Here is a 15,319-nt window from a genome sequence, read left to right on the forward strand (position 1 = left end):
AACCTGAATTGCCCAAGAAAAACCTGAATTGCTCGGTTTGAAATTCTTACCCAAACGCACACGGTTTCTCCCAAAGAAGCTCTTTGTAACAGATGATCTAGGGCTCTAGCGGGGATAAGCTGCTGCTGCTTTATTTCGGTTCCATTATGGAATTTAAATACTGGGCAAGTTAATGGAGATGTTTATGGCTGCACATAAAGCAGAGAGCTGTGCTCCCGTCCCGCTGTGCCGCGAGCTGGAGCCGCTCGCTCCCTGCTGCCGCTGCCAGGGCTCGGGGGGAGGCGGTGCCACCCGCAGCACCCCAGGGTCCCGGTGGGGGCCGGATCCTGCCCCTCGGCTTGCAGAGCCCGTGTCCGGCTGCCCTGCAGGGAGCTGGGCTTTGTTCCCGGTGCAGCCCCACGCTGTTCGTCTGTGCCCAGCGCTGGCAGGGAAATATTTTAATTGCCTGTTTGTAAAGAGCGACTTAACGAAGAGCCGTGTTCGGGTGACGTTCCCCCAGCCCGGTGTGGATGCTTTGCTAATGACTGCCTTCGCTCAGCTGGTGCCAACTGCCAGCACTTCGTGGAGTTTCTCTCCTCTAATGAAGGTCTGATGAGGTGCAATACAGATGTGTGCACGCAACTGCTGGACCCCCTCCTGTCTCACCGCCTCTTGCAGCTCCGGGTGCACCGCTGGGGACAGGACCCCCCCCGGGGCTGTCAGAGGAAGGTGCCAGTGCTGGTGCCCTGTGTATGGCCGTGGGGTGCCAGCTGGTCCCTCAGCAGAGGACATCTGCTTCTTCTGAGAGTGCCAAAGCTGCCTGCTTGCTCCGGCATCCCACTGGCATCCTTCCACAGTGCCTGAAGAGCCAGCAGCACTGTGACACCAGCACGGGGAGAAAGCTGCAGCGGTGCTCCCAGGCACTGCAGGGGGTGCCAGGACCACCCTGAGCCCAGGCAGAGCACATGGGGACACCCAGCCCTGGAGACACCCCACTGTGGTGGCTCTTCATCGCCACAGGAACACCCAAACCCCTCTCTGTACCTTTTCTTTCTCCCTTTGCCACCAGAGGACCGTTCCCAGCCTGAAGCAAGCAGCTGGAGGAGGACACACGTCCCCAGCCAGCCGTGCCAGCCCTGCCGCAGGTGCATTTTGCTTCCAAACACCACACAAAGCTGAAAAGGCCACACCGGGGGCACAGCTCCCGTCAGCCCGCGGATTCCTGCTGTCAGGGCTCGGTTTGTGGCAGGCTGCTGGAATGCGACAAAAACCAAGGCAGGAGAAGGGCCAGCCCCGATCCCCGAGATGTGGCCGTGCAGCAGCAGAGCCTGGGCAGAGCAGGCAGCTCCGGGACTGATCCGCACCCCCCTGACTCCGTTTCTCTGCTTTTGTTCACGCCTGTCAGACGTGGGCAGCAGCCCAGGACAGCAGCCCCTGTGCCAAGCGATAAGGGCTTTGCTTTGTCTGATTCCGAAGGTGCTTGTCAACCTCAGCAAGATAAAAAGGCCAAACACATTTATAATTGTGTAATTAAATGGCTCCGGTGCCTTCCAGGCATCTCGTGCAGCTGGGCAGATGGCTTTAATGCCAGCAGCCTGGAAGAAGTGCAGAGGCAGCTGAGGTCACCGTGGGGGTGGTGGCACCCAGACCGGGACGTGTGGCCGAGCCTGGGGGTACCTCGTGGGTCCCCCCACTCTGCTCCTGCTGGATGTGCCCCCGACAGGCACCGCTCTGCCCATCAGGGGTGGCCACATCCCTGTCTCATCCCCAGCACGGGGAGGAGAAGGCACAAGTCCCTGCAGGCTGTTCTCTGCACTGAAATGATGTTCCTGCATCCCCTGGTTTCGTTCAGAGTGTTTTGAGCAGGTGTTGCTGGGAAAAAGCGAAGAGAAAAGCCAGAGCTGGATAGGTGAACCCATCCCGAAAAAGCTCTGTCTCTTAAACTTCTCTATCGTGACTCTGCTGACCACCAGGTTAATCCATTAACTTCAATGCTAGAGAGCCCTGTGAGGCCTCTAGATTCCAGGAAGAGTCTTTATTTTGCCTCTGGGGTACAAGAGAAGGCTTGTAGGGCATCCCGGTGTGCCCTGGGAGGCCTCTAGGGCATCCTAGAGGACACTGTGGGTCACTGGGAGGCTTACTGGGGGAGCTAGGGGGCACTGGGTGGCCCTGGTGGTCCTGTGGAGGATCTAGAGTGCAGAAGACAACAGGAGGCCTGCAGTGTGCATGAGAGTTCACTAGAGAGCACTGCGAGGCCTCCAGAGATTCCTGGAAGAGTCCTTATTTTGCCTCTAGGGTACAAGAGGAGGCTCATAGGGCACCCTAGAGTGCCCTTGGAGGCCTCTTGGGCATCCTAGAGGAAACTGGAGGTCACTGGGAGGCTTTCCGGGGGAGCTAGAGAGTGCAAGAGGTGGAAACAGGCAGACACAGGGAGCTTTTGCTTTGCCACACGCACTGGCTGCTAAATGGAAGCCCAAGAGCTGCTCCCAGGAGATGCCAAAAGCTGCCATGCAGCCTCTGTTCCTGCTGCTGGGCCTGCTGCTGCCATCCCCAGGGCTCCCTCCACCGCTGGGGGCCGTTTGCAGGCCCCAGGACGTGGCCCCCACCCTCACACAGCACCCTTGGGTGCACTTGTCCCTGGGGAGGGCAGAGGCACAGGGATGGTGGGACACTAACCAAAGGAGGGCCGATGCACCCGTTCACACCACACTTGAGGTGACAGATCACTGATTATGATGATAGATAGCACCGGGTCTTCCCGATAATTAGCGGGTGTTCATATTTAAATGTAACTCTCCCTCCGGAGCCAGGCTCCTTTTAATGTCCCCTGGGAATCGCTCTCCCCCTTCCCATGTTCACCCTAAAGCAGGGAGGATGGAGGACGAGAGGCAGAGCTGGGCTGGTCCTTGCCTCTGCCACGGCACCTGTGGCTCGTCCCAGGGCAAGGCAGCACACACAGAGCCCCAACATGATCCACAGCTGTGCCAGCACCGTGTATGCCCTTGCCACACCGGCACCTGCCCCTTTCTCAGGCTCCTTTGCTCCCAGTCTGGCCACAGCTGGTACCCGGAGACACCTCGGATGTGCACGGAGGGGAGCAGAAGGCAACGGCGTGCCCAAAGGGAGACGGGACAAAATGCAAACATCAAGGTGACAGACGCTGCTGTCCTCGGAGAGCGGTGACATGATTTTCCAGATGTTTTCCAGAGCTAGTTTTCTCCCTCAAAGCCATTGCTTGTGTCAGAAGCTGATACATCCATTGCTGGCTGTACAACACGCGCAGTTGCAGCCCAGGCTGTAATTTCCCCCTCAAACCTCCGTATCAGAGGACTAAAATTAGATCATGAGAGGTTTGCTCAGGTCTGTTGTGCAGAAAATATTCACAGTCCAGTCAGCTCCAACAGCAGAGAATGGGGGGGGGGAAGAAGGGAGCAGGAGCTTCAATGTCAGCCCGTGCAATCCATCACTGCAACAGGGCAGTCGCAGAGCAGTGAGCAATAAGTTATGAAGATAAAGCTTCCAGCTCGGAGCAGGGACACGCTGACACCGCGCGGCGCAACCGCTTGACCCAGGAAGCCGGAAAATCGGCCTCCATTTTAGAAAGGCAGCGAGCTCCTCGAGCGTGGGCCTGCCCTGGGAGGGCTGGGGAACGCCGTTTCCTTGGTGGCAGAGAGGGGAAGGGGCTTTAGCCATGCTCCTGCCAGCCCCAGGGGGGTTGATGGAGACCTTCACCACCCCCAGCATCCCTCCCTGTCCCCTCCTGTGCCCCCCAACCCATGCTGGAAGCATCCAGCCCCCACCCCAGCAGCACAGGGATGCCCAAGCCCCTGTCCCTACCAGGAAGATCACAAAAACAGGGGTGAAAACATCACCCATGGGGCACAGGAGGCAGCAGCGCAGGTAAGGCTGGGCAAAAAAATACCTCTGCTTGGCTGGGGCTTGCGATCCGCTATTCATAACCCTGCTTCAGAGCTCTAATTATTTTTTTATAGTGCCAATATAGCCCTGGCCAGGCTCCTAGTGAAGACTGGCTGAATTAATTGATCAACAGAAGGCAAATAGACTTCACCCGTTTTAAGCACCCATTCAGTTCCTTTTTCGTAGCAGCTGTCACTGTTGTCAGCACACTGAAACGAGGCTTTGTACATGCTCTTTGGCATTAAGCAGCCCAAGAAAAAGAGAAGAAACGGGAACCGCTGAAAGAGTCGCGCTGCATTATTTCTAAATATTATTGTTTGTGCAGCGCTTGCATTTAACATGCTGGCCGTACCCTGCTTTCGTTTACTCAGTTAAACAATTAATTGCACGCCTTGAGCACGGGAGCTCGGCAGTGTTTTCCCTTTGCTCAGCAGCATCCTGCACTCAGGGTGACGATCGCGCCAGCAGCTCCGCTCTGATCACGTCCAAGGTTGGGGGCTCCCAGGGGAACAGGGGGCTTCTGCCTGCCTGACCACAGCTGGCCCCACCGGTCAAGGGCTTGGCCTCTCCCTCTTCAAAACACACGAGCTGTACCAGTTAAACAATGTTTTTTTTTTTTTCACTACGGAAACATCAGTAGCAAGAAACAACCGCTGCACTGTTCCTGCACACTCTGCAAAAAGGAGCAAAGGCTCTTGTTTTAGCTCACATGCTATTTAATAAAACAAGGCGTCATTTCACACCTTGCTGCCACTTCAACTGTTCATTACTTGATACCTGCTATCCTCGCTGAAGCGGTGCTTTTCATCACAATGCCAGAAATAACCCACACGTGCAAGCCAGGGCAGAATTAGTGGTTGTTTTTACTTAGTTATATTTAGGTATCTCATTATTGCAATCTTCAAACATAGTTCAATAAATACAAAATTAACAAAAATGTCAATAGATCTTTATTACCATCTATTATTATTATTATTGTTCTTCCAAATCAATGGTGATTCCCTGGAGATGTCTGACTATAGCTCAATCATGAAATGTACACAGTGTCCCTTACAATCTTATATTACATTTGTTCCAAGCTTATAAAAATATATATTGACTTCTCAAGTATGTATTTACAGTATATAACATGTGGTTAATGAATATCAAAAAGCAGCTAGAGATGAACCAATGTGACCCCAGTTTTGGTTTTATGCTGGGGGGGGGAAGGTTACATGCACCAGCTCTCGAGGAGCCGCGTGCCCTGCCTGTGATGCTGCCTGGGGCTGTGTCCAGCACTGTCCTAATTCTGGCTCCAGAAAATTGTTCCTGACCAGGGGCACGGCTGGGACCTGTCCTGCCGCCCTCAAGGAAAACAAGACCCAGCCCAGAAGGGGAGGATTCCCAAAGAGGAATTCCTCCAGCACAGGCAGAGCCAGACCCCCAGGAGAGGCTGTACTGCGCCGTTTCTCGCTGGCCAAGAGGAACATCTAGTGGAGACATCCTCGTTAGGAATACAAAGAAAAGCCCAGAAACAGGCGGCTGCCTGCTGCTGGAGAGGGCCGCAGCCGGAGAACAAAATGCATTGGGTCAAATGCACCACGGTCTGAGGAAAGCAAAGCCCCAAAGAGCAAAGCCCAGAAGAGCAAAGCCCTTGAGCGTGCCTGCATGGGGCTGATGCTCCTCGTGATGCCCTGGGGGCTAGCCCCAGGTCCAGGACACGAGCTCCAGCAACCTCTTCCAAAAGCACAGCAGGAACCCAAACATGCGACCCCAACCCATTTATCAGCTTCAGTAGGAACCCTGCCCTGTGTCAGAGACAGCCTGGAATAAGAGGCTGAAATCGTTCTGAGGCATTTCCCTTGGTCGAGCAGCTGCAAAACAGCATTGCTAATTAATTTAATTATCAGGCATTGAATACTTCCCCAAAGAGGAGGTGCTGAGAGGGCACAAGTTAATTTTAAAATCGCAGTAACAATTTATAACTTAATCTGCTGATCTGATTAGTTCCAGGGCTGATGAGGAGCTCAGTTAGAGGTGTTTGTTGTTGCCACGAGCTAGGCTAGGAAGCACGCTTTGGTTACGTGCTCTCCTCTCCCTTCCAGCAGAGACCAGGAGAGCCAACACGCCGTGCTTCTGCCACCTTACAGCACGGTCCCAGCCACAGAATGCTGCTGTCTGGAAGAAAAAGAGCTCGCTGAAACACCGAGCCCAAGTCCCTCACTGTAGTAAATCAGGAAAGTAATTAAACACGGAATTTCTTTTGGGACCAGCTAGAGAGACTCAGATGAAGAAATGTCACTTCCAGTTCTGATTGTGCTGGAGAATGCAGTACAGGAGCCCAATTCAGCAGGGGGAACTCTTAAATGATTGAGAAATGGTCTCATTTTTAATTGGAGCACTCTAGCACAGAGAGAGCACTGTACAAGTGCCCAGCCACGTGGATTAAGAGGCCCCAGGGCTTTGCTGCAGGGCTCAGCTGCTGGGAAAGGACAAGGACAAGGACTTCTTCCTCACCCTAATGTCCCACATTGCCTCTGCAGGGAATGCAGAAAATGCATCCAAGCTTGCCAGGTCTGCCACTTTTGTCAACGTTGCCTTTGGTTGCAAGGCTCTTAAATGACAAATAAAACCCAGGAGCATTCCCAAGGAATAACATTTAATCTGCTGGAAAGGGAACGCCACACTCTCTTCGAACTTTTGCTGAGAATTCATTATTCTCGGGCACCTCTGCAGAGCTGTGCACGCTCTCACTCCGCCTGATCTCCCTCGCTAGGCACACGAGAAACCTGCACGGCCTCAACCACCGCCCAAACACAACGAACACCTTGCCCAAGAGCATCCTGCTACCAGCAGCTGCCTTCCAGCTGGTTCACGGAGCTGTCCTCAAAATCACCTCAGCCTCCCTCAACAGGTTACAGGGTTTATTTACAGTGATTGGGACACTTCCCCTGAGGTCTCTGTAGCTGTTGACTACTGTCACCATTTCCAGAGTTTCCTTTTTGCTGCCTTCACTTCCCTACCCTTGGGCTCGAGATGCTCAGAGTGCCCTCAGCACCTTCCTGCATGTCACAGAGGGGTCTTCTGCACCAGGCAGCCTGTGTGCTCATAGCCAGCTCCATTTTCCAGACCAAGGGCATGGTGTCACCTTGTCACCAAGTCCTGGCTTTGCCCAGAGCTCCGGAGAGCAAGCACAGCAGCCTGGACACAGCCTGGCCTGCAGAAGGCTCCGGGGAGCTCCCACGAAAGGGACAAGAGCAGGAGATGTGGGAGAGGATCAGGAATCACGTTGGTTCAGCTCGCTGCCTCGAGAACTAGAATATACTTTCTCTATAGATAAAATGTAAACATAACGAGCATACAAATTGCACTTGATCCTTGGGATCTGGCATTTCTACCAAATGAAGGTTTCAGTTCACAATTATTACTCTTCTGGGTGTGAAACATCAGGATGCTGAGCAACTACCCGGACCGGACAAAGGTGAAACTTAAAGGTGAGTTATTTCCATAAAAAACTGACCGAGTGACACTGGGGAATGCTGCTTAAACTTCAGAAGGAGAGCACCGAGAGCTGGTGGCAGCTCACTGACATTACCTGGAAATGGCAACACAAGGCAGAAAAACGAGAAGTAAACATTAGCTGGCACCTTCTTGATACCACGTGTTGGTGAAGTTCAGCTCTGATCTCCAATGCAATCATGTTGAATAGTTGAAAAAAGCGAAATCTTGTAGTCTTGAGCACTCCTGACCTTCAGCCAGTGGCAGCAGCCAAGCCAGAAGACTCCGAGGGCACAGCATTCCCCTGGGACACGTGTGCTGGTTCGAAGAAAACCACCAGGACTGAGGCTTTACTGAACAAAAGCTGGATCCCTGGAACGATGCGACCATGTGTCTGGGTGGGGTGGGTGCGACGCTCGCCCTGCAAGCAGGCTGCATTAGCATCCTTCAGCTAATTGCCATTTAGATTGCATCCCCTCGGTGCAGACTACCTGCAGAGCATCCGAACCCAATGCAAACACACTTCCAACCACATCGTGAACATCCTCTACAGCATTCTTTCCCTTTGTAAATCTTTGCCTTTCATCATTAATAATTCACTTGCAATACTTAGAGATGATAATAAAAGGCCTACAAAGCTCCGAACAAGGCTGCAAAGACCCATTTAATTAACCAACTTCAAGGAAACTTGTAGCGTTAAGCAGATGCAATTAAAGTCTTCCGTCACGGATCAGGCCTGTAGCAGTGGGAACCGCCAGTGCGTGAGGCACACAGTGCTGAGCCTCTGGCTGCTACGAAATAAAGTGCTGATGTGCCGACCTGCCCGGAGGGATGCTCATCCCCAGGCTCCAGCTTCACCCAGGTGGCTCAGCTCACGGCTGCACAGCGATGCTCTGCCCACTTCGCCCCCCCATCACTGGCCGCATCCACCCGAAGCCCCCCCTTTCTCAGCGTTCACCTTGCTGTGGTTATTTCTCCGCTGCTGCCCTGAGCCACAGCGTCTGTGCCCGGCTGTTCGGTACAGCATTAGGACTGCAAAGTGAGCACCATCGCTGCCAAACCTTACAGGGGTCTGGGTTAGCGCCGAGGGTGAGCAGACCCCTCTTTTCCAGGCTCCTACCTGCATCCTCCTGCCCAGCAAGCAGCAGCTCGCCACCACGGACACAACTTGCACACCTTCCCCACCGCCCTACTGCCTCGCATCCCTCCTTGTGCCGCAGCCCAGAGCAGTCGGAGCCACCGCGCTTCCCCACCAAGCCAGCGAAGGATGCAGGATGCTCTGCCCAAGAGACTTTGCAAGGCAGAAAGCTTGAAGGCTGAGAGCATCAGCAGGGCAGCCCAAGGGCGCCAGTGCTCACCCTCCCTTGGCTGCGGCCTCCATTTCCTCCGCTGCAACTGCCTTGCCAGGACAAGAAACGTTCAGCACCGTTTGCTCTGCGCTTCGGTGGAGAACATTTGTTTTTGTTCACCAACAGTGGTGTCAAGACTCAGCGAGGTGACTCTTGGAGCGGAAGGGATGTGGCTGGGAAAGAAAGCTTCCTTTCAGCATGCCAGATGGGCAAAGTCACCTTCCCAAAGCAGGGCGCTGGGTGTGAGCTCTGCTCCAGTCTCTAAAAATAAAAGCAATAAAAGCTCCTGGTGGGGTCGGTAGAAGATGTCAGCCTGTATAAAAATACCCATGGATTTCAGCAGTAGGATGCTAGATAGGAAAACGCTGTCAGCTCTGGATTAAGACAGTGCACAAATGTCCATCCACCCTGTTGACCTAATTACCATGTGAAATGGCGTCGTTACATTTGACTCGTCTTACAGAGCAGCGATCGGGAGAACCACAGCCGCCCAGGCACACCGTGCCTGGTGTCCCAGGGATGCTCGGCTTCCCTGGCACAGGGGATGGGACGCCCTGCCCTCTTGCCACATGGAATGACTCGCTGGGCAGCAGCCCAGTGACTCCTACATCCCACCTGAAACTGTGAGGTTTCAGAGATTTGGTCCGGTTTGGGGCCAGCACGTGGCCGGCGCCTCCTCCCACTCCGGTGCTCCGTGCTCCGTCACACCTGCACGCCCCGGCCGTGCATCTGGATCACCTGGGCCCGCAGGGTCTGGATGCCGCTCAGGATTGTCTTCTGGTGCTCCGCCAGCGTGATCCCCAGGCTCAGGACATCTCTGCAAAACATACCCTGCATCGGCCACAAGGAACAAGCCCTAACTGCGGCGTCCTGTGCTGACTGCTCTCCAGGACAGAGCAGTGAGGATTTCACACCATCGGGCTCCTGCGGACATGCAGGAGTAAGAAATCCCCAAGCTGCTGTCCCAGCTGAACAGCACGGACCTTGGCAGGGAGCTTGGGGTGACACAAGCCCACAGTACACAAGAGCTCCCACCCCGGCTGCTGGAGCTGGAGGCCCCGTGCTGCCTGCAGAGCCGGCTGTTGGCAAATCGCTCCTCGATTTGACCCTGCTCTCCGTCTGGGACAGGTAACACTCTGTGCCTGCCAGAAATTACAAGTTAAAATCCAAAGCACAGCTTTCAATCGGCTCCAAAACCCAGCAGCTGAGCTGCACAGCACATGCAGCCCGACCCACACCATCGCTGGGACGTGTTCTCTTGCTCTTGCAGACGTATTCTGGAAGATTTGCCCTTCCATTCAGCACCAAGTGGCTGTTATTTAAAAGCGCAACTCGCTCCCCCCGCACCCAACGACGCCAGGCTGCGGCCAGCCCCTTTCACTTACTGCGCCGTCATCCTGGCCACGGACTCCAGGTAGCAGTAGCCCGCGGCGGTGAAGTTATCCCGGTACCTGCCCATTTCTATCGCTTCCAGCCACTCTCCCACCGAGCTGAAGGCCGGGAAGGCTGCGAAGGAGCGCTCAGCCAGGGGCACGGCGGCACCGCGGGACCTGAGGACAGACGGGGGGTGAAGGGGAGCGGGGACGGTGCGCGGTGGCGGGGACCCGCAGGGGAAGGGACAAGCGGGCACCTGGTGCACGGCGGGGGCTGCGGGCTCTGCACCATCTTGCTGAGGACGTCGTGGATGTGCGAGAACTTGGGGCGCTGGCTGCGGTCCTTCTGCCAGCAGTCGAGCATGAGCTGGTGCAGGGGAGGCTGGCAGTTTGCCGGGGCCGGCAGGCGAAAGCCGTCCTCCACCGCCTTCATCACCTGCAGAGCGGGGCGGAGAGGTGAGGGGCCAGCTCTGAGATGCCAAAATACAGACTGCACCCAAATCCAGCACCTGGGAGACCTTCCCTCCCCACCGCCCGCCACCAGCCACAGCAACGTCGCCGTCGGGCACGCAGCGGGGGACTCACATCCTGGTGGGACATGTCCCAGTAGGGTCTCTCGCCGTAGGACATGACTTCCCACATGACGATGCCAAAGCTCCACACGTCGCTGGCCGGGCTAAAGTGGTGATACTGGATGGCTTCGGGGGCTGACCACAGCACCAGGCTCTTCTCACGCTGGCCGGGCAGAAAATGGGGGTAAAACAGCGTTGTCACGTAGGACAGAAGGAGGGAGAGGCCGACACACGTGGTGGCCCTCTGGTGCACCCTCTCCCTGTTTCACAGCCTGTGTAGCATGCACAGGTTTCATACTAAGAGAAAACTTGTGCCTCAATTTGTTTTAAAATGGGCATGCAACAGTATGCTACATGGGAATGTGAGTCCTGAAATATTAATGGAAGAGAGAATGGCTCTGGGAAGAGCTGATGGCATTTTACACATTAATATTTAACAAAACCCGTCTCAGAGCTGCACAAACACACAGTCCCTGCACCCCAGCTTGCTCTCCTGTAATTAGCCATCCTGTCCTCCACCTCTGCAGATCCCTCTAGATGCACTGGGCAAAGCAGGTGACAGACACTGCAGCTAATTGCAATTAACAGGAGGGAGACCTCAAACGCAAAGCCACAGCTCGGGTCCCTGCACCCAGCAGGCTGCTCCGTGCCCACGCTGGCACCGAGGGAAGGTTTCTCCCATCCCTGCGGGCACGGCAGCCAAGCTCTGAGCCGCAGCGCTGCGGGATGCTCAGCACTTGGTCGTGCTTCGCCAGGGAGTCTACAAGATAGGGATGCTTTCCCCGAGGTGTCTCCCTGGAGCTCACGATAAAGGCTAAAAAAATCATATCGCAAGACTCTTTCTGTCATCAGCCTGCTCAGAGCTGACAGAAAACCACAGCTCCCGACAGATTGTGGGGCAAACCCCACAAACAGGCTCCTCTCCCTGGGATGGCCGTGCCTGGTGCTGGGACACAGCACCGGGTACCTGTGGCCGTGCCCACCAGCTGCTGCCTCCCTGGAGCAACGCTCCCTGCAAACAAGAAGGGCTCGTCTGACTGCGGAATCGGTGCTTTTTAAAATATTAATGCCTGGTTAATGCGACGCGCTAACAGATTCAGCTGATACGGGGCGAGCTGATGAGGCGTGAGCGTGAAGCGAGCAGGACTTCGGTCCTTAATTGAAAACGATGAACTTCATTATGAGTGATAAAATAGACATAACGAAGGCTGAGGCTGCCCTCAGCCACCGCCTAGGGTTTGCCCCCACACGCACAGAGCACTGCTGTGGGGCAGGTCCCCAGCTAAACGCATTAATTTCCAGTTGGGAAAGAAACTGTTACGATGCAGATCCTTCCTCAACGCTCAGAGCAGGCTGCGAGCCTCCCCAGCGCTGCCAGGAGCCAGTCCAAGGGATGCTGGCCACGGCCAGGCACGGACACCAGGGGACATCTCCGCAGGTGTGCCGTCAGCATTTTGCTTTTGGGAAGCACTGAAAACTAAATTTGGAAAAGCCTCTTACCATGGTGGTGAAGATGGTCTCCATCTTATCTTCTTGCGGCTGCCTGAAACCCGTTATTTTGCACGCCAGGCTGCTGTTCACAAGGACCTTGTGGGCAGCCAGGCTTTTATGTATGTAACCCATCTCTGCCAGGTACTTCATGCCAGAGGCAATCCCCTGCAACATGCTGATGAGCTGGGTGGATGTGAACTGTCCCTCATGTTTCTGCAAAAAAAAAAGAGGAGGAAAAGCCAGAGCTGAGCGATGCCTGTTGAAGCCCGGCGGGTGACAGAGCCCGGCAGTTCCCACCAGCTCCACAGCACTCACCCTGAGGAAAGAGTCCAGCACTCCGTTCCCCATGTACTCCATCACTATCATCATGGTGTTCCCTGCACGGACAGACAAGGAGCACCGCGTGAGTCCTGCCTCCTGCCGCAGGCAGCTCCGTGCCAGTGGTAACGGAAACGCGGAGCGAACCTCCCTGCCCTCAAACCTCCCCTCCAAATATAAACGTTGTATGTTTGCCAGATTTTCCTTGCGGGATTTTTGATGTATCCAACCTGCATCATAAACTCCACCAACGAGGCAACAACCAGAGGAGATTAACCTGATTATTATTATGATGGGTGAGAGGGGAATGGCAACTCCTGCTGCTGAGCCCCACCGATGCTTTGGCACCGCTGAACCTGCAGCTGCTGCTGGAAGCATTGCTACAGCTCGCCCAAGAGGAGCTCGCAGTGGAAGATGCTGCACATTAAAGACACGATTCTCTCTTCCAGAATTATTGGGAGCATGAGCACGGGACCCTGAGAGCTGCGCCAGGCTCGCTGTGCTGCCAGCAAGGCCCGTGGAGGAGCAGGGGTCTGGCACAGCACCACCACATGGGCTGAGCACGGTGCGAGCGGAGGTTTGGTGGAAGGATGAGTGCCTCCCCTGCTGCAAAGCTTGAGGCTGCCTGCGCACGAGACGTTGCAGTTAAAGAGCAGGCACTGCCGGCATTAATTAAGCATGATAAAGTGAAGATCCGGCTAACAGGAACGGAAACACGGTCGCCAATAGGAAATTCTCATTAGCTGAAGAATTCATTCTCATTTCTACGGCTGCTCTGGAAAGCTTGGTACAAAGATCGTGACACAGACACAGGCTCAGAGATAGCCTGCAGCTCATACACAGACTCATCAAAGAGCAGGACAAGATGCTTTTAGGGACTCTGCGCCTCTTGATAAGCTGAGATTAGAAAAAATACGTTATTAATTTACCAAACTACACAAAAGTGACCAGCTCAGCCCCAGACTCGGGACAGAAATACTTCCTTACCTAATAAAAGGGCTGGTTCGAGGCACGTGCTCGCATGCCTTTGGATTTCCACGAACATCCATTTACCAGCAGCACCGAGCGCAGCTCAGCGAGCACTCCCACGAGGGCTGGGAGCAGGCAGCCTCATCCGTTTTACTGACAAAACCTCACTGCAATTTGCTTTTATTAAGAGTGTGCTGTTTTGCTGCTAAACCAGTCCCGCTCCCCGGCTTTATTAATCGAGCTGTAAGCATTTTATTAATCATCGGAATGCTAAAATGGCTAATAGGTGAGGAAACACCTGATATCCAGAGAGCAACAGTTCGGCACCTGCAGCAGCAGGTCATCGCTCTCCGCAGCAGCAGGTTCAGCACATTGCCTGAAATCCACGGTGGATCCCTAAACAAGTCAGCATCCTTGCAGCCTTCTCCCAGGAAAATCAAACCGAAATCTCCTCGAGCACCACGCAGCAGCGCTCTGCCCGCTGCACACCCCACCGTACACCCACCAGCCGCTGCTGCAGGTCAGCCAAACGCCTCCTTACAGCTTCAAGAGGTTACAACACTCATTTCTGTGCTTTGCCAGCAGCACTGGGTATTTTTTGAGCATGAAGCATACAACTGCACCGTTTCCATGCTGATGGAGTACCGGAGCCCGCTGACAGCAGCATCGCGCTGTCAGGGCTCTTTGGAGAGCGAGGTGCCGGCAGCACGGCTGCCAGCACGCCCAGACACTCCTGCCACGTGGGAAAGTCGCTGGGAAAAAAGAAATTAAAGCTGCAGAAATGCCCTGTGGGGAAAACTCTAGAGCATTTTGCATGCCGTGTCTCCATCAGACAGCACCGACATCGTGCCTTTTGCGGGGGTGCTTTAATTACCCTGCGTGAAGGCTGCTGCACGCCCCCTGACATTGCTGGACCCCCCCAGACCAATACCTGCAGGCTGGGCAGCTCTGTGCAACCCCACAACGTCACCCTCTGAAGCAGGGAGCGAGAAAAATGGCATTTAGCAGGCTGAAATGACAGGGCAAACAGCAGTGCCACCTTAGGTTGGAGATATTAAAAAAAAAAAAAAATCAAATCCTACAGAGAGAGCTCGTTCATCCTTTTCCAATGCACTGGAACAGGCAGGGCTTGTCAGCAGGTACTAACAGGATAACAACACAACACAGAGGTGGGATTTGCTTCGCTTCTCCTGGAAACGTATACAGAAGCCCTCCTCCAGCACGCCGAGCCGTCCCGCGCGGCACGAGGCCCCCTTTACCTCTGGTGATGACCCCCTCCAGCCGGATGACGTTGGCGTGGTCGAACTGGCCCATGGTGCACGCCTCGGCCAGGAAGCAGCGCTGCTGCTTCGCCGAGCACCCAGCCCGCAGGGTCTGGATGGCCACCGGCAGCTCCCGCTTGCTGGGCAGCTTCAGGCAGCCCCGGCAGATCTCGCCGAACTCCCCTGCACGGCAGAGAGACGCGTTAAGCGGCACCCGCGCCATAAAATCCCTCGCCTTCGCCCCTTGCACCAGCCCGATGTCTTTTTCCAGACCGGGAAAGAAGGAGCTGCCTGAAGCAGACCCTACGGCTCCCTCGAAGCTGTGAGCAGCGGCGTGCGAGGGTGATGCTGCTGCAATGCAACACTCCTCTTTTGGGAAGGGGGGTTTCCATCAGGTTTTCCCCCCTCCTTCATTTTGGGAACACCGATTGCATTTCTCCAGCACAAGCCATGTCCTTGCTGTGTACACAAGGCACACTTCCCATTGCTAACCAGAGGATTTGCCAGTCCTTAGCCTCAGAAACGCTTGGTGCCCTGCACAGACACAGGTTTCCCCCTGCAGAGCTTGCTGTGCTGGCTCCCCTGACCCCACAGCCCTGCACACAAGGCCA

The 15,319-nt window shown here is 54.9% G+C and overlaps 1 protein-coding gene across 3 annotated transcripts in view; it reads right to left on the reverse strand.

The window, feature by feature from the left end:
* Positions 1 to 4,740: 4,740 nt before the first annotated feature.
* Positions 4,741 to 15,319, reverse strand: part of EPHA10 (EPH receptor A10) — a 41,938-nt gene continuing 31,359 nt past the window's right edge. For all 3 annotated transcript variants that reach the window (XM_080567362.1, XM_080567361.1, XM_080567363.1), the window contains 7 exons: positions 14,706 to 14,891; positions 12,475 to 12,536; positions 12,169 to 12,372; positions 10,682 to 10,831; positions 10,354 to 10,532; positions 10,109 to 10,273; positions 4,741 to 9,540 (listed from right to left, as the gene is read on the reverse strand). In XM_080567362.1, coding sequence (XP_080423488.1) covers positions 9,426 to 9,540; positions 10,109 to 10,273; positions 10,354 to 10,532; positions 10,682 to 10,831; positions 12,169 to 12,372; positions 12,475 to 12,536; positions 14,706 to 14,891 — 1,061 coding nt within the window. In that variant the 3' untranslated portion in view covers positions 4,741 to 9,425. The remainder of the gene's footprint in view (positions 9,541 to 10,108; positions 10,274 to 10,353; positions 10,533 to 10,681; positions 10,832 to 12,168; positions 12,373 to 12,474; positions 12,537 to 14,705; positions 14,892 to 15,319) is intronic.

Source organism: Anser brachyrhynchus (genome assembly GCF_964034855.1).
Source record: "Anser brachyrhynchus genome assembly, chromosome: 24".
Lineage (NCBI taxonomy): Eukaryota > Metazoa > Chordata > Aves > Anseriformes > Anatidae > Anser > Anser brachyrhynchus.